We start from the raw sequence: 22,875 nt of genomic DNA, 5'->3' as shown, positions 1-22,875 counted from the left end.
TCACCTCTTGCTCGTCACACTTTGGAAAGGGAACGCTGCTCTGAACTACAGCCAGTGAACAGGGGCTGGAAAAGCACCCGTCACTTGTAGCTGGAGCCCGATGGAAATGCAGTGGGTCGAGCTCATCATAATCAAAGTATGAGAAAGCTGGGACCCAGGAAACACCTGGTATGGCCGACGAAAGGCTACTCTCAAATTCATTCAAAAGGAAAGCTCTGCCCTAAACAACTATATTATGAACAACTTTGTAAACCACAGTGTTCAAATAAAGTTAGGAAAAAAAGAAAAAAAAGGAAAGCTCTGCTTGTGCTTTGGAGATTCCGACCTTCCACTTCCCAGCTTCTGGTCAGAGGCAAGAATGACTACTTCTGTGGCTGGAGCAATAGCACAGCGGGTAGGGTGTTTGCCTTGCACGCGGCCGACCCGGGTTCGATTCCCAGCATCCCATAAGGTCCCCTGAGCACTGCCAAGAGTAATTCCTGAGTGTAGAGCCAGGAGTAGCCCCTGTGCATCGCCGGATATCAGCCAAAAAGAGAAAAAAAAATAAACCCACAATCCGCCAAGGGCCAGCTAGTGGAAACAGCACCTGTCCGGCCACTCTGAGATCTGTGGCCCTGGCCCAGTGAGCTCTAAAGATGAGGCCCATGTGCACTGCACAAGGCTGAGCTCTCAGGTCAGACAAACCCCAGCAGAGGCTCTGCTGTCGGGCCGCCCTCGACTTCCTTCCTTCAGCAGAGGGAGCAATACAGACGTGCTTCTGATTCCCAGACTCCGAACCGAGTGCTGAATCCTCTCCTCTCCAGAGCCCTTTCCTTTGGCCCTTTCACACAAACTAATCTGGAGAGCAGTGCCTCCAGAGACTGCATCTGGCTACAATGGCAGTTAAAGACCCCTTAGGTTTTTTGATTTGGGGGGCTATTACTCAGCAGTGCTCAAGGGCAGGTTCAAAGGTCACTTCTTGAGATGTTTGGGGAACCATGTGATGGCAGAGATCAAACCTGTGCCTGCTTGGACTGGAGCAATAGCACAGCAGGTAGGGCGTTTGCCTTGCACGTGGCCGACCCGGGTTCGATTCCCAGCATCCCATATGGTCCCCTGAGCAGAGCCAGGAGTGACCCCTGTGCATCACCGGGTGTGACCCAAAATGAAAAAGAACCAAAACAAACAAACAAAAAACCCCAACAAACCTGTGCGGGCTTTATGCCAAGCCTGTGCTTAGCCCACTGAGCTATCTCTCGGTCCCAGAGACCCATCAGGTCCAGGCCCGTCTACCAGTTCAACGTCTTTGGGCATAAATTCAAGAGGTCAAAAAGGGATTCATTTCCTAGGAGATGTAGAGTCCTTCACAATTCTGGGGTAGAAAGTGACAGGCAGGAGACGCTTCGAACACTTCCTGGGTTCCTTGGCAAGTCACATTAATATGCCCCAATGCCATCATCAATTCCTTCTAAATATCTAATTTCCTACCAACCCACTTCCAGAAGTGTCTCTACCTGGCATGTGCATGGACAGGGCTGACAAGGCCACTCTGCAGTCACGTCCCCTCAAATCGGGAGCATTACTCTCTGTAAACATCTATCAATTATAGGAATATTCTGTCTTACTATCTTTTTGAGGACAATGAGGAGGAAGTGGGCAATGAAGTTTGTTATTTTTTTTAATTTAGAAAATAATGGAAAAATAACTTAGGTGATAGATTACAAGCACTGACATAAATATGGAAAGTGGTTAAGCCCCGTGTTTCAGTTGGATGCGCATTGGAACTAGCGCCATCATGGGTATGGTTCTAAAGATACAGGAGGAAAAGGAGTATGACTATATATATATATTTTTTATATTATTTTTAGTTTTTTTTCTTTTTTCATTTTTGGGTGACACCCAGCGATGCACAAGGGTTACTCCTGGCTCTGCACTCAGGAATTACTCTTGGGGGTGCCCAGAAGACCATATGGGTTGGCTGTGTGCAAGGCAAACGCCCTACCCGCTGTGCTATGGCTCCAGCCCCAAGACCATATATTTTTAAATGCCAAGTTTACATCTAACAAGGAAAATGTAATCAAGAATTTGGTGATTCAAGAAATACCTTTTGGGGAATGGAATTTCTTTGACAAACTGTAGCTTTATTACTCTACATTTGCAGCAGTCCCCAAGCAAGAAAGAGGGGGAAGCAGGAAGGAGAAAGGAGAAAGATAACTGACTACAAATGAAGAAGGTGCTGATGCCTCCATACACCAATCTGCGAGACAGGGTGATAATGAGAACCAGGTGAGAGCTAGAACGCCTGTCTCAGGGGGCTGAGATAGCGGAAAGGAGCTCGGTAAATGGAAGTGAGCCTCATGACTCACGCGGCTGTGGAATCAGAGGGTCTTGCTCATCGCGGTGTCGCTGGCAGCCGGGAACTGACAGATCCCCAGTAAGCGCTGCTCTCCACAGGAAAACACCCTGTGCTCTGCCCCTCTCAGAACACTCCGACACAGCCCAAGGGCTGCAACATGTGAGTCCCTTCTGCCAACGGCTATACAGTTTGGGCCATTCCCTACCCCTCTTTCTGAGTCCCAGAGCTCCTGCCAGGCCCTGAGGCTGGACTTCTACCTGTCCAACTACCAAGGTATACTTAGTCCGTTGTCCACCTCCTGCCCGGGCCTGCTCACACAGCAGCTCTGCTTAGCCTCTGCCAGCGGCTACAAAGCATGAATCACTTGTTTGCTTGCTCCCTGGGGGAACCTGACATTTAATTAAAAAAAAAAAAAGAAAAGAAAAAAACCAACATTTTCCTTTATTGTTGTCACAAGTCCATCTTCTCACTTTCTTTTATTTTTTTGACTTTTTGGGTCATACCAGGCGATGGTCAGGGTTCCTCCTGGCTCTTCACTAAGGAATTGCTCCTGGTAGTGCTCAGGGAACCATATGGGATGTTGGGGATCGAACCTGGGTCAGCTGCATGCACAGCAAATAAATGGCCTACCCGTTGTACTATCACTCCAGCCCCCTGACATTTAATTTTGTTTCTTTACTTTAAACACACATAACTACACACACAGATACTGAAAAAGCATGCCTACACATTCAATATATGTTAGTACACCATTTCTTTTGGTTAAGGCTACCAATGTTTCAAATGGAATCTGTTTATAAATAAGTCACAGGCTATAGCTGGTCTTTATTCACTGGGTACTTTATCCCATCTTAGAGGTAGCTAAACCTCTCTCAACTGGTGCAGGAATTCTGAAATTGTTCATCGCTAATTTTTTAAGTGCTTTTGCCATCATGCCAAAGATGAGTCTAAACTCTTCACCTTCTTCTGCCCTCATAATTAGTTGGGGGGAAAAGCCTTACTCCTATCAGCAGTATGATGTCTGAATACCAGTTGTGCTCCTAATCGTAGATATTTAATATTTTAATGGTCACATGCAAAATGCATGGAACAATATGCTCATAACTTAATCTGCATGAAAGATTTAAAAAGTCTCAATTCATGAAAAAGAAAGTACAGGGATAATGTTCATTTTCTATTCTAAGTGCTGGCATTTAGAGCCAATAAATCCACACCGTGGAAAGCACAATTTCCCTTCTGTTGAGCTGCATTCATACCATGGCTGCGGTAGTGGTTGGTCTCGGGCAGCTCTTCACGTTGTAAAGAGAATGCTTGCCACAGGATGTGAGGCAGCGGGTACATGCGACCAAGGTTCTTTCCAATAAAACAACATATCCAATCCACAATACTTCTGCTAATCTACCCAAGACTTCAACATCTGCAGGTCCCCTAGGCCAATGGACAAAACTCTGTCTCTAATGAGTTTTTCCTTGAAGCAAATTGGCACAGGCAAGAGACATTTAATAAAGGTTTCTCTGGCTTAGCACGCAGCCTTTCTAATAGAATTCTGGGATGAAGGGGCAGCGCGTAAATTAATTTTTGTTTATTCATGCTCTCTCATGACCCGTCCTATTGATTTGCCCTGAAGTGTGCCTCTGGCTATGAGCGACTGGCCAGTTACTGAAAGATTCTGCCCACAAATGTTGAAACCCCGCCAGCTCTGTGTCTTTCCCACTAATTATTTTTTTTCTAAGATCAGAAAAAAGTTCATCTTTTCTCCCCTTAGAAATCAAGTTTGAGTTTTCTAAGTGAGGCAGTTGTCCGGAAATGGAACTGGGTGTGTATATTCTGGATCAGGAAGAGATAGGAGAAGAGTGTTCCCTAGAGATCAGACAGCAGACTGATTAGGGAACTTGCTTCTGGACTCTGGCAGAGAGTCTCTTACCCTCGCACCTGGCTGTCTTCCTCGGGGCTCTTCGGAGGGGGTGGGCTCCAGCTTTCCTCCCTGCCCCAAGCAGCGCTGCCGCAGCCGAAAACCTCCAAAGCCTAGCCACAGCCATGCTCAAGGCCCCTCTCCACACATTCAGACGAGCCTTATGCATAAAGGTACCGGCAGAGGAACCCAGGTGTGTGGGACCCGGGGCTGAGACCTCCAAGCCTGCTCGGATCAGGACTGGGCCTCTTCCGCCCAGAGCTCCCATTTTCCAGTAGCTAGATGGTCACACCTAGGGACTGCCCCCAGTGCCGTGTAATCCCACCAACGACCCACACTCAGAGACTTAAAACTAAGCTCCTGGAAGCGACTGAAGAACCTCTAGGAGAACCTGTCTAGCTACCAAGTTTCCTGCCCACATGGGAGAGTCTCGCAAACTCCCCATGGTGTATTCACATGCAAAAACCAGTAACAATGCTGAGTCTCATTCCCCTGACTCTGAAAGAGCCTCCAATGAGGCATCACTGGGAAGGACCAGTAAAAAGAGGCTTCTAAAATCTCAGGGCTAGGACGAATGGAGACATTACTGAGACTTCTCGAGAAATTCGATGATCAACGGGATGATGATGATTATGATGCTTCTGGATAAAAGCCCTCGGGCTGAAGGAATCTCCTGGAAACCATACTTCAATACTGAATTCAATTTTATCTTCATCCTAGATGCACTGTACTGCACTGCACTGTTGTCCTGTTGTTCATCGATTTGCTTGAGTGGGCACCAGTAACATCTCAATTGTTGTTACTGTTTTCTGCATATCAATACGCCATATCAGAGCTTGCCAGGCTCTGCTGTGCAGGCAGGATACTCTCGGTAGCTTGCTGGGCTCTCCAAGAGGGATGGAGGAATCGAACCTGGGTCGGTCGCATGCAAGGCAAATGCCCTACCCGATATGCTATCACTCCAGTCCTAGATGAAGCAATATAAATCCTTCTTCAACAACTGTACTACCTGCAAACTATAATGGGCTGGAAAACATTTTGAAAAACAGATAAACCGAATTTAACTTTTAATCAGAACAAGATTAATGTCCACATAAAGGTAAGAACATGCTGAAATGTATAAAAAATTTCCCAAAGTCAGGGCTGGAGCGATAGCACAATGGGTAGAACATTTGCCTTGCACGCAGCTGACCCCGGTCCGATCCCCAGCATCCCATATGGTTCCCCAAGCACCTTCAGGAGTAATTCCTGAGTGCAGAGCCAGGAGGAACCCTTGAGCATCGCTGGATGTGACCCAAGAAGGGAAAAAAAAATTCCAAAAGTCTAAATCAATAGAGGCATGAGCCCTGCATATATTAAGATCCCTGGTTTCAAAGTGGTTTTCAATTATGGATAAAATGAATCAAAACAAAATAATTATGAAATAAGAGCAGTGAGGCCAAAGGAAAGCAAAACCAGTGGACCAGTGAAGCCAACATTCTGAGTGCTATGTTGCTGCAGTCAGAGTGCAAATTTGGTTCTGAGAGTCCCAGCAAAGAGAAACACAATCTTTACAACACATATAAAATGTACAAACTGAAAAAACCAAACTAGCTGTCGTAAAGCCTCAGCATTCCTAGTATAGAAACTAGAGAAAACCCTAACCAAATGACCAAGGGACCCCCAGACATTCCTCGAGTAAACCAGACCCACACGGTAAGTATTCAGTTGAGGCTCATAACTGGATCACAAAGAACCATCCCTTCCTATGTTCAAGGCACAGAGCAAACTTTCCAAAGTAGACATGATTAGTCCCCTGTTATGGATAGAGACACCAAGGGTTACAGGGATTGAGCATCTTTTCGTGGCCATAAAGCAAACCAGTTGGGCTGAGCTGGGTTTGAAACGTAGGTGTGTCCCCATGTAATTAGGCCTCTGTTTCTGAGGAGGACTTTCATAACCAGTGAAAGTCCATTAAAAACTTTATGGGGGTGAGGTCCACTGGGGGAATGTAACTGAAGAATATTTTTCTTTCTGGCTTCGAGGGAGGGTACCCACACCTGGTGGTACTTGGGAGATACTCCCAGCTCTGTGCCCAGGGGACCACACAGTGCTTGATTGATCCTGGGGATGGGCTCAGTCAGCTGAGCCATTTCTCCTTCCCGGGATCTTTTCTCCCCTCAATCAACTCTGGGCTCTCAGAGTCAAATTTGCACTCTTACTCCAGCCATACAGCACTCAGAATATTGACTCCATCCAGTTTATTGCAATGCCTTGATTTCCTTTGGCTTCATGGCTATTTTTCATACTTATTTTGTTTTGATTCATTTTATCCATAATTGAAAACCACTTTGAAACCAGGGATCTTAATATATGCAGGGCTCATGCCTATATTGATTAATACCTATATTAATTTAGAGTTTTGGAAAATTTTTTACATTTCAGCATGTTCTTACATTTCGGTGGACATTGTGTTAAGAAGAAACAGTGCCTAAGTATTAACTAAGCCACTGACCTGGATAAAAGACATCTCAGAATTGCTGGCTCCTGCAGTTCAATTGTCTACAATTTCAGGGAAAGGCATTTTAAACTACTGTGTTTCTGCTACCTGAGGCTGATTTTGGATGATTTTAATTTTCCCTTTTCCCTTTTCCTCTCCTTTTTACCGATGCTCTCCGGATACTCTCATTCTTTTAATTAATTTCCTCATGCAGTTCAGTTTTTTTTAAAGCAATTAGTACTCTCTGCCCTCTATCTATAGTTTGTAGGAGGCGAAGCACATGCATTGAAGAAATGTTCCATGGCCACAGGTGTCCCAGACAGTCATGGGTATGTCAAAGCCAAGCTGTGTGTCACGTGACACAAAACAAACCAGTGAGCACGAGAATCCCAGTTCCCTCATTTATATTTTTATAAATGTGTCTTTGTAAGAAATGAGTCAGGTCTAAGAGCTCAAGAAATAAAGGTTAAGCCTTGCAGAGAATCAGGCTGAGCGCTAATAAAAACTGAGAGCATGTTATAGAGTTCTAATAGCTTGTGGCCGCTGATCCTCACTGTGAAACATTTGGCAGACTACAATGAAGAGATTTCCTAAAAAACTTTTTTGGAAGACTGACAGAGATGATAGAACAAGAGTCACCCCACCTTGTAAACAGCAAGGAAAACTGCAGGTGTTGAGGGGGGAGGGGGACGCTGGGCTAACGTGTCAAAACAGCAGAGAGGGAAACGGAGACCCAAGGATCGGTACTCACTCCGAGGACAGCAGCTGGGTAGGGGACGTCAGATGGGAACGTGAACGAAGGGCCGGTTGCCACGGGGCTGCTCGGGGGTGGGGTCACGATTAACCCGGTGGTACTAATGTGAACCTGCCAAAAACAAAGAGTAATCAAAAGGAGACCACATTTAATACAACAGATTATATCAGCTAAGCCTTGGAAAGGCAAGTCACTTTTTTTTTTTCAATTTAGGATTTCAATTACTAAAAGAAAGCAGAATCACTTCTTTCTGCTTTCAACCCAATGTACTGACTACCTAATCTGTATTAGACATTGGGGTGTCTGCTACAGTGTGCATTTTGCTTTGTTTTGTTTTTTGAGGAGGTAAGAATTTGAGCCACACCCAGTGGTGCTTGACTTACTCCTGGTTCTGTGCTCAGGGCTCACTCCTGGCAGTCCTCAGGGAACCATATGTGGTGTCAGGATCGAACCTGGGGTCTGCTGAAGACAAGGCAAGCACCTGACCAGCAGTGCTATCTCTCACTAGCAAGCCCCACTGTAGTCTTTATTTGCATATAGAATTCAACTGCTGTTGGCTTTCCCGTTGTTATGCTGCCCTATTGGGGAAAGTGAACCAAAGTGATCTTTTCTTTCTCTCTTTCTTTTCTTTCTTTCCTTCTTTCCTTCTTTCCTTCTTTCCTTCTTTCTTTCTTTCTTTCTTTCTTTCTTTCTTTCTTTCTTTCTTTCTTTCTTTCTTTCTTTCTTTCTTTTTCTTTCTTTCTTTCTTTCTTTCTTTCTTTCTTTCCTTCTTTTTTTTGCATCACACCTGGATGCACAGGGATTACTCCTGGCTCTGCATGCAGGAATTACCCGTCGGTGCTCAGGGGACCAAATGGGATGCTGGGAATCGAACCTGGGTCAGCCTCATGCAAGGCCGATGCCCTACCCCCTGTGCTATTGCTCCAGCCCCCCAAAGTGATCTTTTCAATCTGCAGCTCAACCAACCTGCCACCAATGTCTTGGAAGATCCTGTAAAAGTAGGTTGTGACTGACTACTCACCTGTCTGTCAATGCGCCGTTATCTATGTAAACTGTTGGAAGTATTTTGCTATTTTTAGGGTAATTTTTCACAATTCCTCCTTTCAATGGGGACACATAATTAAAATGCAGCTGCCGAAACATGCCCCTAGCAGGTAATTATTTATAAAACCTTTAGAGGAACAATGTCAAGGCAAATTAGCTGTTTTCAAAGGTGTCTTTTGGAGGATACTACCCAAGATTAATTTACTAGAAAAAAAATAGAGTCAGTTCATTTCGCCGCTGCATTCGGTTACTCAATCAGTTTCACTCTGAATTGCCCATGCTGTCCAAATGCAGATTGCAGCTTTGTTGGTGATGCTGCAGAAATCAGGGTGGGGGAGCCCACACAAATGGCATGCCCCTCCAAAGCACATGGCTGCGTGGTGCCTTATTTTCCCAAGGAAACAATGGCACATCAGAAATGCTAGGCTTTCTGTAATAAAAACATAATTCCAAACACGATTTCTTCAGTTCCCACAAGTAAGAAAACGATGATGAAGACCAAAAAGAACCCCCTCAAAGCAAAAAAAAAAAGAACCCCCAAAACAAAAAAACACAAAAAAACCCTACCTGCTCAAAGATTAGTTCCCTAAAGGCCTCACGAACTTTCAGTTTCTCACTGGGTCAGGAAAAACCAGCATCGTGGCCAACAATTTACTCGCACAAATAAAAACTGTACACAGGGAGTCCACATCCCTTGACATCACGTCTGTACCTGTTGGCTCCCATATTGACTGAATCGACAGCCTGAGCCGAAGCAGAGCCCGGGGCATTACTAACAAGCATTCTCTGTAAGCCCTCCTTTCCTGCTCTCCTATGAACCACAGTGTAGTTCTAATCAATGTCTAATAAACAGCACGTTGGTTTTTCTTTCCAGGATAAAACCCAATGGCCTTTAGCTAGTTCCTGCAATAGATCTGTTTACATATACACTCCAAGGACATCTGCAAATTGGCACCCTATGGTCTTCTTTCTTAGAGAAAATGCTTACTTCAAAGTGCACACCACTGTGAAGGAAAGTTTGGGGGAAAAAAACAAAATGAAACAAAAAAGCAAACAACCCCACTACCAAAATCCAGTCCCTGTGTTGCCGGGAACTAAGCAGGAACTAAGTGAGCTAGCTCAGTCCCCGTCTGACTGGGACTCTGAATCATCAGCCGTAAATGACTCCTAGCTGTGGATCACGAGTGCTTATCCCCAGACCCTGTGAGGGATTGGCCTATGGGATCCTGCCAGCCCAGTCAGAAAAAGATACTCAGGACCAAAAGAAATCCCCCAAAACCAAAAACCAGCATAGATGTGGAAAGCCCTTAACCAGAACAATCCCGCAGGCACAGCTAGCCACAGGGTGGGCACTCCGAACAATGAATAAAGAATGAGAAAGAGGTCCCCTTAGAACATGACAAGCAGCAGCTGCCAAGTGGCCAAGGACACTTAGTCCAGGACCTGTTCCCGATAGAAGCATGATCTGACTTCCTACTGAGCACCCCCCTTTCATGTGAAAATGCCTGATCTTCTCCACAAAAAAGGACTATGAGAAAAGGAAAAGTGTTGGGGGGAAAGCAAATGAGGGAAGAAAGCAGGTGGATCTTCAATGCAAAAATGCCACGAGAACATTTAATATCATGAATCATTCTCCAGCTGGCAGAGGCCGAGAAATATCCTGGGTGCGGCTGGAGGAGCAGACAAATTGACTTGGTTGCTTGTCTCATCATGCACTTGTGAAGATATCAATCAGACAGCTGTGCACATCTGTTCTGGGGAACCACCTGCACTGCACAGCCTATAATTACTCTTCCAACTCAGGTATCTGAAAGCCTTCACTCAACAGTTCCCCAACACAATGGGAAGCAAGCGCCTTCCCCCTTCCATCCATGTCCCGTCCTGGTTGGAGAATCTGGACGAGACCACCTGGGGTTAAGGAGATTGTGAGACTGTGGGCTGGCACATAAGCACCAAACTCGGGGTGGGGGGAGGGGTCATGTACGGAAAAGAAAAAGAAGCACTCAGTTCTTTAGCCCCTTGTTTTTTAATTTAATTTTTCTCCTTAAAAAAATTTTTTTTTTTGTTTTGGGGTGATAGCTGGCAGTGCTCAGGGCTTACTCCAGCTCTGTACTCAGGTGTTACTTCTGGTGAGGCTCAGTGGACGATATGAGGTGCAGGGATTAAACCCGGATTGGTAGCATGCAAGGCAAAGCACTCTAGTTGCTGTATTATCTCTCCCATTCCTTTTTTTCCCCCTAAAAAAATGCCACCAGAGCTACTAAAGAAAAGGACAGAAATGGGACTAATAGCAAGGGACAATACTAAACTTATTTGGGTAAACAGTCAAATTATTAATTATTAATAGGTCCTTTACTGGGCAAAGAAATGAAGAGCACTCTCATTTTTTCTTTCCTGCTTTGGGAGAATACTTGCTGTGATGCTTGGGGGACCACATATACAGTGACATGGATGGAGCAAGACAAACGTCTTACCCTCCCCACACTCTGTGGTCCCAAGAGCTCAGTTTTTAAAAATCCCCATGTGAGTCAGTCAGCAGAGTGAGAGGTGCTGGTCTCCCACAGCCACGCGGGCTACTCATGCTCACAGCTTTACTGCTGCCTGTGGGTCCTCTCTATAAAGTCCAAGCAGTACTTTCTATAAATCTGGACCACACATCAAATATCTCCCATCCTCTGAGAAATGACATCTCCCTGAGGCAAGCCAGTACCGATGAACACAGAACGGACTGGAAACGGGGCGGAGGAGATGGGTGAAGGGGAAGCTGTTTAAATCAAAAACAGACAGAAACAGCCTCGTTTCCTAAGCTCCTCAAACCCAAATAAAAATAACTCTGCATGTACAGTCTTTGTTCCCAGCCTCAGACATGCTCGCACCTGACGGCAGACTTCTCCACACAAGATCTGAACAGCATGCTGTTCTTCCCTTCTCTCTGTGCACTCTCTTCTGCCAACAGATGACCTGCCATTCTTTTTTTTTTTTGGCTTTTTGGGTCACACCCAGCAATGCACAGGGGTTACTCCTGGCTCTGCACTCAGGAATTACCCCTGGCGGTGCTCAGGGGACCAAATGGGATGCTGGGAATCGAACCCAGGTTGGCCGCATGCAAGGCAAATGCCCTATCCACTATGCTATTGCTCCAGCCATTCTTTTGAAAGCTATTCCCACTCCGAGTTGCCACAACCCCTAGCACAAGCTCATCTTTTCATTTCAAGAAAATGAAGACCATATCAGACAGCTCTGCTAAGTAGTAAAATAAACCCTTCAGCCAACGGACTCTCTTCTCTCAGTGAATGGCATCTCTGGTTAACAATAGGCCCAACCTTATTAAAAGTCTTTGGTTTTGAATATTCCCAGAGCAACCCTTCTTGGCACTTGTTATTCTACAGTTGATGGCTACTTTTCACAGGGGTCTAGTTATTGCCTGTACATGGACAAGTATTTCCTTTCTGCCAATTTTCAAGTAGTTCCTTCAATTAACAACTCTTTATTGTGTTCTGACTCTTTGTCTTTTATTAGGAATATCCCAGTGAATAAACACCCTCTTCCCCTTAACACACTCGTTTCCATCTTAGGATCAAAAGTCTTCATGGTCCTATCACCACCCCCCCCAATGGTAACAAATCATAACCCCATTCAGAAAATGGATTCATTTAATTCACAAAATACAGTATAAATCTAAGAAGTATCAAACAAATAAGGTTAAGAGAAAAATCATTTTGAATAATGTTAGCAAGGAATATTAAAAACTAAAACTTGTAAAGTTTTATTCTGTAATTCCAAACAGGCATATCTTTTTGTTTTGGGGCCACACCAGGTGGTGCTCAGGGCTTGCTCCTGCTCTGCACTCAGATCACTCCTGGTGGGGCCTGGGAATTAGATGGGATGCCAGGGATTGAACACAGGTTTAGCAGCATGCAGGGCAATGGTACCTGCTGTACCATATCTCCCCAGCTCCCAACACAGTTCTTAAACTCTAAACTTTTGGAGATCTTATATATATTTTTTTAATCCTGAAAACAATTTTGTTTTATTGTACACCCCCCAAAAAAGACCCCAAAGTTATCTGGACTGTTCTTATAGCTCAGCAGGGAGGTACTTGTCTAACAAGCAAGCAGCTGACCCAAGTTCAGTTCCTGGATTCCAGAGTCCCCTGAACCCTATCAGGAACAAACCCAGAGCACAGCTGGATATGGCTGAAAAACAAAACAAAATAAGTTATCCTGGACAGCAGAAAGTAAAATATGCATGGATATAAAATATGAGAAAAAAATATGAGATTTCTCCTGCTGCTGTAGGGTGCCAGATGAGGTTCTTGAGGGCGTTAGGCTCTTATGCAATGGGGATATTTCAGCAGTCGCAGGACTGAGGAGGGGAACGAGGAGACCTGCTTGCTGTCCAGTGTCAAAGACTGTGGTAGGGAAATTCCTCACATTATTTATCTTAGTATGCAAGTGCTCAGAGGGTTGAATAACAAGACACTCAGCGTTAAAAATTCAAAGACTGGGGGCTGGAGCAATAGCATAGCGGGTAGGGCGCTTGCCTTGCACGCGGCCGACCCAGGCTGACCCAGGTTCGAATCCCAGCATCCCATATGGTCCCCTGAGCACCGCCAGGGGTAATTCCTGAGTGTAGAACCAGGAGTAACCCCTGTGCATTGCTGGGTGTGACCCAAAAAAAAAAAGCAAAAAAAAAAAAAAAAATTCAAAGACTGTTCCCAAATATCATCTGTGTTTTTATTAACGCAAGAACATGTACATATTTTTAAAAACATTTTTAAAGTTGTGAGGAACTAGTGACCTTTCAGAAGGAGCCTGGCCGATTTCTCGATTACAAATTTCGTCCTGTCATCTCTCTTCTTTCTCATCCTCTGCCCGGGAAGACCTAATTTCTGGGAGAGCTACAGAGGCAGCAGTTCTAAGACTGCTCAGGTCTAACCCATAGCCATTTCTTATGGATGGAGACCAAACTTTTTTTTTTTTTTTGCTTTTTGGGTCACACCCAGTGATGTACAGGGGTTACTCCTGGCTCTGCACTTAGGAATCATTCCTGGCGGTAATCAGGGATACTGGGAATCGAACCTGGGTTGGCCATGTGCAAGGCAAACACCCTACCCACTGTGCTCCAGCCCCGAGACCAAACTTTTAGAAAGAATTTCCCCCAAACAGATTTATAACACATGGCTTGGCAAAACTGAGCAATGGCTTCAAGAAACAGAGGGTAGCATTTATTAAATCCTCTGTTGTTCCCTTTGAAAGAATAGTTCTGGGTCTATTCTCCACTAAACTCCACTGATCACCTCCACCGCATAGAAAGGCAGGGCAGCTAAGTAGGCTACTGCATGTGGGAAGTGAAAAGAAACCCTTTTCAGTCTGCAAACTGACACGCTTTGGTGCATTACGGAGCACTGTGTGGCCACACTCTTCCCGTCCCCCATGCCAGGCTTACCTGAGAGGGGGCACTGCAGGAGAGGCCGGACAGCTCACTGATGCGCGCGGCAGCTGTGGGGTTGCTGGAGCTGATGAGGACAGGAGGGCTGATCTCCATGGAGTGGCGGTTCTGGGAGGCCTGTGAGGACTTGCTGGCCATGGTGAGGGACGTGAAGGAGTGGCGCTTTTTGGTGTTCTTCTTGGTATCGGAGTGCTTCGGGGCGGAGGTGCTCGGGGCGGCCGTGGAGCTGCCTTCTCCGGCCTCGGCGCCCGGTGCAGGGGGTTTATCCCATTCGATCAGCTGCTTGGCCGCTGAGTTGAACTGCGAATGGACAACCCACACAAGAGGATCAGCTGGCTCTTGAGGACGCGCTGGGATTTAGGTTCAACTCACCTTTTATTGAAAATTTAGCGTGGCTGCGGCCACGTTTGCCTGTGCCCATCTGTACTGTTTTTCCCTGAGAGGTGTCTGGTCTCAACAGTGGGATTTCACTGCATCTGTCCTAGACAGATGTTAAAACAAGAATCGATGACTCTAAAGCAAGAGTGACATGGTAAAGAATTTTTTCCTCCCCGAAACACTTCAAAATGTCTCATTCTTTTTTTTTTTTTAATCTGCAGAAACAAAGGTTTATTTAGGCTCACCGAGGGGCTTAGAGAAGAGCAACTGAAAAAGGACACAGGTGCCTGAGTGACTTCCGTGGCCCTGTGAGGCTGGCTATCTGCTCAGAACACAAAATAATAATGAAGAGGCAACTTTGGAGTTCAGTAAAAATGAGAAGGCAAAGAATGAAGCCGTGAAATACTAACTTACATGTCTATACGAATTAACCTCCTGCCTCAATGGATGGATTTTTGAGAAACCTCACAAAATGTTAGTGAAAACTCTCAATGAAATTTTTTTTTTTGGTCACACCATGCAAAGCAGTTAGTTTTTTATGTGCTTGCGTTTTAATCATGACAGGGCACGTGAAACTCCAGTCCTATTGGTATGTTAACCTGCCAATTAGGAAAGTTATCTGAGTGTAACAAAGTACAGAAGGGGTCAAAAAGCTGGGCACCAAGCTGAGAACACCAACAAGAAGTCAAAAAAAAAAAAAAAAAAACAATACATTTTGCTTTCCCCGGAGGTAAGACAAAATGTTTCTGGAGAATGTTAACATAAAAAGCTCCACGGCACCTACCCACCATATCACTAACAATAAAGGAAAATCATCCAGTACATAGTTGAGCCTCTCAAAAAAAAAAAATTAAGATGAAAAACAGTGGGGGCCAGAGAGACAGGACAGAAGGTTAGGCCTTTGCCTTGCACAGGGGGAACCCGGGTTCAGTCCCTACTGCTACCAAAAGTGATCCCTGAGTGGAATCCTAGCAGTAGCGGATGTGCCCAACTTCTACCACCAAAGATGTCATATACTTCACAAATGGGGCTGGAGCGATAGTACAGTGGGGAAGGCATTTGCTTTGCATACGGCCAACCCAGGCTCAGTATCCAGCATCCTGTGTGGTCCCCCGGATACAGCCAGGATTGATTCCTGAGTGCAGAGCCAGGAGTAACTCCTGAGCAACACCCGGGCGTGACCCAAGAAGAAAAAAAATGCCAATGGATAAAATAGTATCACCCAATGCAATTTCCGACCCACCTAATGAGAAGGACGGTGTTTATTCACTCTGTCAATAACACCCCACCAGAAGAATGAAAATCCCGTCAGTCAATATTTAACAGAGTGAACTTGTTCAAGTGCTGCTCACCACACTGTATTAATTGGAGCTCAGTTCCCAGTGCACCTATAGATGATTGCAAATTGATTAACAATTTGTTCCCATGGCTCCCAAGAGACTTGAATTAATCTGGGCTGCGTGATCTATAATTAGTAAGGTACATCTTTCTCAACCCTGAGCGTGCCTCCTTCAGACTTCAAGGAGTTTTTCCACATGATAAACTTTCGAGAATAACAGTCAGGAAGTCCACATGAAAGCCACAATCACCACCTGAAGGACCAAAGGGCGGGGGAACCAGGTATCATTGGAAGACCGTGCTCTATGTTCACACAAACATGTTACTTGAAAATGAAAAAATGAAAGAGCATTAACAGGAAGGTCTTGGGATAGTGCTATGCTGCCATTTGACCAGGACATCCAGAATTCACAGAGCCAACTTGTTCTAGCAATCCACCTCAGGGCCCAAGAGAGGCACAGGCCCAAAGAATGCTCTAGAATGCTTCCTATTAAGATGGAAGTGGCCCCAAACTCAGTGCTCTACTAAGGAACAGTGGACCCTGAGGGGGAGGGATGGTAGGGTCCTTCTCACTCACAGGCTGGGTGTCACTGTCACTGTCATCCTGTTGCTCATCGATTTGCTCAAGCAGGAACCAATGACGTCTCCATTTTTTTTTTTGAGATTTGTTGTTATTGTTTTTGGCATATCGAATATGCAATGGGGAGCTTGCCAGGCTCTGCCATGTGGGCGAGATACTCTCAGTAGCTTTCCGGGCTCTCCAAGAGGGGCAGAGGAATCAAACCGGGTCAGCCGTGTGCAAGGCAAATGCCCTACTGCTGTGCTATCGCTCCAGCCTGAGTGTAAGAAATCAATTAGATAAACTACTCCATTTTATTTCTCTCAAATTTGTGCCCCTGCCCCCAAAGACCATTTCACCAGAGTAAAGAAAGGACTCAGAGAATGCTTTCGAACTTAGACAGGAGCATAGATCATTTAGACTCGAAGGCACAAATCCTCAGTAGTAGGACCTAATCAGCACTGTGGAATCAGACTCATCAACTCAGAGCTCCTACTGGCCTGAGTAAGTAAAGGGGAGGGCGCTGGGAAGACTTTCTCCCATGGAGGTCAAAGCTGTGAATAGAGAAAACTGTCATATCTATACACGCCAATTGTTCATTCAAACCAGGGGCCCCGTTAGCAGTATCTGCTCTGAAATAGTCTGAATGACTTTAGTTATGAGCATATTTAACTTTGCATTAGTAATAGCCAATAGTATATTGATTCTTTCAATTTCGTGTTCTGGTATAAATATCTAAAATTGAAGCATCATTTTCTGCAGCATTTTTTCTGTTGTTTTTCTCATTAAAATACAGCCGGTGTCTTCTTTGGGTTTTCATTGAATATACCTTCTGTTAAATATGCATTGAGCCCCTGTTACATGTTGAATAACATACTAGGGTCTGGAATTCTATAAAAGTAGAATACTGATTCTTAATATTTAGGAGTATAAGAGCAGACACATAAACATTCCAAAACATATGGCTACTTTTCACTCAAAAATATACTTTTCAAGTTTTTCCCATGTTGTTCCAGGAATCAGTAGCTCGTTTCTTTTCATTAATATGTAGTTTTCCATTATGAGAATGTGCCACGCTTGATTCATCCCATTAGTTTTTTTCTCTTTTCCCTCTTCCTATAGATTCTGACCACTAAGAACAATGCTACATGAATTATCTTGTCTGTCTTTTGGTAGATATAAGCATAAATCAAGAAATGAGGTCATGCCTAGGAGGGAAGTTTCTGGGCCACAAGATTGTCATGTTTAGAAATGTCTAAATACGCCAAAGCAAGTAAATGTAGGGAGTCCTATGACGAGTGTGGAAGCTAAAAACTAAATTCAGAAGACAAACACAACCATTAATTAACCTTGTGATATTTTTTTCTTTTTGGGGTCATACCTGGTGATGCATAAGGGTTACTCCTGGCTCTGCACTCAGAAATTACCCGTAGCGGTGCTCAGGGGACCATATGGGATGCTGGGAGTCGAACCTGGGTCGGCCGAGTGCAAGGCAAACGCCCTACCCACTGTGCTATTGCTCCAGCCCCTAACCTTGTGATCTTTAAGGAATTATTTCACCTCTCTTCATGGCAACTTACTCATCTATAAAATGAGGTGTTTTTTTTTTTTATCACTTTTGGCTCTTCTGTATGTATAATGCCTGGCCCTACTTTAAGCAGGCATAATTCTATTTTTCTACTTCATGTCTACACCTCTCAATAATATGCATTTGATGCGTCTCATTTTTACATGTGGGCAGCAATACTTGTTAGGATATTGTCATACTTTAGAATTATTTTCAACTTCTGAAACACATGCATTGCCCTTATAAGTTAAAAGATAGCAAAAAAACGTTGAAATAACTTGGTGGCAGCAATATGTAAATCAGGTAGAAATTTTAAAAGCTTTTCTTGGAAGTATAACTTAACCTTCAGTAACAAGAGGAAAGCAAGGATTTGACAGCTTTTAATGGAATTTTGATAAAAATGCATTTATGAATGTTTGAGCTCATGGTGTAGGCTTTCCATGGCATTTATCTAGCCATGACCTTTAGGTTTAGGAGATACTCATCACCTGCAAAATAAATTTGTATCCTAAAATACATTCTTCTAAGCACCTGGTAAGAAACACTTGATAATAACTAGGCTGTAAGCTACATGAAATTCAATCCCACAAAACAGGAACTAATGGATTTGCTGATCTTAAAACTTTAATATTCCATATTGGGAAAATCCACAATTTCAAATGAAGCATTGTGAAATGAAATAAATATAATCTGACAGAATAATGATTAACAAAGCAACAAGAAAAAATTGTGATGGGGGAGTGGGAAGATAGTACAGCAGGCAGGGTACTTTTCTTGCATGCAATCAACCTAGGTTCAATCCTTGGCACCCCATATGGTCCCCTGCCCTGCCAGGAGTGATCCTTGAGCACAGTATCAAGAGTTAAGTCCTAAGCATAGGCATATGTGGGTAGTAAACATGATGTAGTATATACAGATGCCAAATTTTAAGTATGTGCTCCTGCAGTTTACATAGTACTATAAAATAAACCTGTGTCAGTTGATAATACAGCAAAATTAACTGCTGATGGATGTGGATTGCATGCATGGGAAATTAACAATAACAGTTATAAATCTCAGAACCTTAATCAATAATAAATCAACATAAATAAAAATATGGCAAAATTTTTGTGTGATTGCCATTGCTGTGAAAGAAAATATGAGAAAGAATGATGAGAAGTTCTCTTTTTTCAAGAAAAAAATGATTAAAGAGAACTGTATCATTGTATCACTGTCATCCCGTTGCTCATCGATTTGCTCGAGCAGGCACCAGTAATGTCTCCATGGTGAGACTTGTTGTTACTGTTTTTGGCATATCAAATACACCATGGGTAGCTTGCCAGGCTCTGCCATGCGGGCGAGATACTCTCGGTAGCTTGCCGGGCTCTCTGAGAGGGGTGGAGGAATCGAACCCAGGTCAGCTGTGTGCAAGACAAATGTCCTACTCGCTGTGCTATCGCTCCAGCCCAAAGAGAACTAAGTTGACTAGCAATATCTAATCTTACCTGATGTTTTTCAGATGATTAACCTCTCTATTTTTTTGAGCAACAGAGAATACAAATAGTAGGTGTGAGGAGAAAAACCTATTCTAGTTCACAATCCACTCCAGTAACCCTGAATACAATAGTTTTTCAATCAAAGGCGACTGAGAGCTTTTCTTTTTCTTAATTGAGCTAATGGTTTCCAACACTCTCTGCTTTTAAGGGCAAAATTTCACATCTCTCAATTAAAGACTTTTCAAATCTTATTGTGAAAGTGATGTATGTGTTATTTAAAAAGGAACCAGTAAGGAATTTTGAAATAAAAAGTAAAAGACCTTATCCAATTTCCACATCTGTCTCCCACATCTCGTTTCCCAGATGCAGCAAGGGCAACAGTTTTTGAAATCTCCTTTCACATACTTATTTTTTTAAAATGTAGCTACTTTAAAATATGTACCTGCTTGATTAATTTTTAGCACAAAAGAAGCCAAGCAGTACAAGACTGCAGGTGACCCCTGAACAAAGCAAGGGTGAGGGACAATAAAAAGTCTAGAGCAAAGAGAACTTGTATAGTTCAAACCTGAGCTGTTCGAGGGGGAACCATATCCAGGCCTCCAACAGTATCTCACGAACATCTTTCCCTGTCAACCAGAGAGACAGGCTGATAGTGATATCATCACTCACTCTATCTTGGCAAGCTTGTGCAAGCACATCTGCAGGGTTAGCTCCCCCAAGTGAGATTGTTAGATCAAAGTGTTAGCCTAAACCGCTTTTTGGAAAGCTATTGCTAAACTGCACTACAAAAAAGGTGTCAATTTTCATCACTTCCAATAGGGTGCATTTTAATTAAAATATATTGGACATATGACATTGTGTAAATGTAAGTTATGCTTCCAAAAGTGCAGGAAGAAGTCCTTATTTCTCTTTTGTTGTTAACAGTAGCAGTTTTTGAATATCTCAAAAATCTAAATTCGCTGTAAAGCTAAGAAGCAATACTATCATGTTTTAGTTCACATTTAGGTTTATTAGATATGTATATTACCACTTTACCCACTTTTCTGTCAGCTTATTGGTATTTCTCCTAAAGATTTTTAGGTGCTTTTTATTAGAGAGATGTTTTGTTAGGGGACTAGAGAGAAAGCACAGCAGGTATACTTGCTCTGCACATGGCCAAGCCAGGTTTGGTCCCTGGTATCCAATTTCCTGCAACTCAGCAAGCAAACTTCTCGTGTGAATATAAAAATGCTGGTTTTTCAGAACAGGAAGGAACAGCTCCCGCTGGGCTAGCACTGACCAATGTACAACTCGAGGCAACATCTAATGTTAAGCTCTCTAGCAGCCATACTGGAGACAATCAGACTAGAAAACTATGCAGCTGAGATAGAATACAGCAAGGAAGACACCTGCCTTGCACTCAGCCAACCTGGCCTACATGGCCCTGCAAGCACTGCTAGAAGTGATCCCTGAGCAGAGAGCCAGGAATCAGCCCTGAGCAAAGCTAGGTGTGCCCCCCTACCCCCGCCCTGACCAAACAAAAAAGCCAAAAAACATTCAATTAATCTATTTAATTTAACCAAATACCACCCAAGGTATAATGTCTATAAAATTCAACTTGTAATCATTAGAAACAATTGCTGAAATAGTTCCACACCACTGCATGTCTCTATCTATGCATCTGTAAGAATATCTCTCTCTCTGGGACCTTTCAGTCCTGTGTGCAGTACATGTTTAGTCACAGCTCTGTCAGGACCCACAGCACTGCATTGTGCAGCTCTGGTCCCTCAGGAGCTGGACCTTGGGTACAGGGCAGGGTCCCAGGAATGTTCTGGGCAGGGAAGCCCCCCACCCCAATCCCTGAGCCCGTATCTCTGAAGCCTCCTAAACCCCAAAGCCATTCGCTGCCAAGGACCAGGGCTACTCCTAGACGCAGCAGGACAGACTCACACACATACAGGCAGGAAGCTTCGAACGGACTGCCTTGCCACTGCTCCGGGTGAGGACCATGGCACACCAGCCACTGAGCAAATTGCCCCTTTCATTATCTGCATCTCTGGGGCCCAGCCATTAGCTTAAAAACAAGCTAATGCTGAGTGAAACGATTCAGGAGAGGGATAGACATGGAATGACTGCGCTCATCTGTGGGGTATAAAGAAAAACAGAACTATGATATGAGCCTAATACCCAAGGAGAGTAGAAACATGGGCCCGGAGGACTGGTTCACAGTTGGAAGCTACCCAGAGTTGGGGGGTGGTTGTAGGGAGGGCAGTTAGGATAGAGAAAGGACCACTGTGACAATAATAGCTGGAAGTGATCACTCTGGACAAGAACTAGGTGCTGAAAGTAAGTAAAGGGTATTCATGCTAATCTGTCAGTACCTGTATTGCAAAACATAATGCCCAGAAGGAAAGACAGAAATGAGAGAGGGGTGGGGAGAGAGTGAGATAGAGAGAAAGAGAGAGAGAGAGACAGCTAGAGAGAGAGAGCTAGAGAGAGAGAGAGAGGGAGAACACAGTCTGGGGATTAGAGATGACAATAAAGAAACTGGGGACATTGGTGTGGGAAATGTACACTGGAGAAGGGACAGCTGTTGGAACATTGTATGACTAAAATCCGATCGTGAACAAGTCTGTAACTGTGTATCTCACAGTGATTCAAATAAAAATTTTTTTAGGGGCTGGAGCGATAGCACAGCGGGTAGGGCGTTTGCCTTGCTTATAGCCGACCCGGGTTCTATTCCCAGCATCCCATATGGTCCCCTGAGCACCGCCAGGAGTAATTCCTGAGTGCAGAGCCAGAAGTAACCCCTGTGCATCGCCAGGTGTGACCCAAAAAGAAAAAAAAAATTTAAATGAAAAAATAGTTTCCTTCAGTAAAAATGAAATGAACTAATGAGCTAGAACACTCTTTTTCAACTTTCTGATCTTGCAGGGTAAGAATGAGGAGAAGAGGCACTTTGTTCAAAGCATAAAAACATTTTATCTCAGATGGCTGACTAAAAGACCATCAGAGGAAGCTACAGGAATTACTGTGAACTCAAGCTGAAATGCTGAGGCAGGAGCCTGACTCCAGCGCTCTGCGGCTGAGGGATCTTGGGCTTGCAGTTCCTGGCTTGTAGCCGCATCAAATAAGGGCAGTACTGTCTTCTGCAGGCCCCCAGCAGAAACAAGTGTGGGCACAAGTGCTCTGGGATCTCTACGTGTGACATGACAAGGAGTTCCTCTCAGGAATCCCTGAGTTGGGGCCCAGCGCACCCTGATTTGCTCAGTTGCCTTAAGCAAAAATGACTTTACCTTGCTTGGGTCTTCTACTTCTCAAACATAACCTGAAGTTGGACTTTACGAGCTGCTTTACTTATATAGACAGAAAGTACAAATATCTTCCCTAGCAAAGCAACAATATCCCATTTGGCCTGCAGAGACAGAGCAAAAGGCAAGAGTACATGCTTTGTGTACTTTGTGAGCCCTGGTTGGATCTTTGGCACTGCACAGTCCTCAGAGCATTACCAAGAGTGACCCACCCCCAACCCTCACCCCATGCACTGAGCAGGGCCCCTGAGTGGGTGTGGCTTGAAAACCAAACCAAACCAAAAAATCCTACT

The 22,875-nt window shown here is 44.3% G+C and overlaps 1 protein-coding gene across 1 annotated transcript in view; it reads right to left on the bottom strand.

The window, feature by feature from the left end:
* SH3RF1 (SH3 domain containing ring finger 1) overlaps positions 1-22,875 on the bottom strand; it is a 181,323-nt gene that overhangs the window by 33,404 nt on the left and 125,044 nt on the right. Inside the window, exons 5-6 of the mRNA XM_055145107.1 lie at positions 13,973-14,275; positions 7,478-7,591 (exon numbers count right to left, since the gene is read on the bottom strand). Coding sequence (XP_055001082.1) covers positions 7,478-7,591; positions 13,973-14,275 — 417 coding nt within the window. The remainder of the gene's footprint in view (positions 1-7,477; positions 7,592-13,972; positions 14,276-22,875) is intronic.

This window comes from Sorex araneus, chromosome 1 (assembly GCF_027595985.1).
Source record: "Sorex araneus isolate mSorAra2 chromosome 1, mSorAra2.pri, whole genome shotgun sequence".
Taxonomy (NCBI): Eukaryota; Metazoa; Chordata; class Mammalia; order Eulipotyphla; family Soricidae; genus Sorex; species Sorex araneus.
This window is presented reverse-complemented; position numbering and strand designations above follow the sequence as displayed.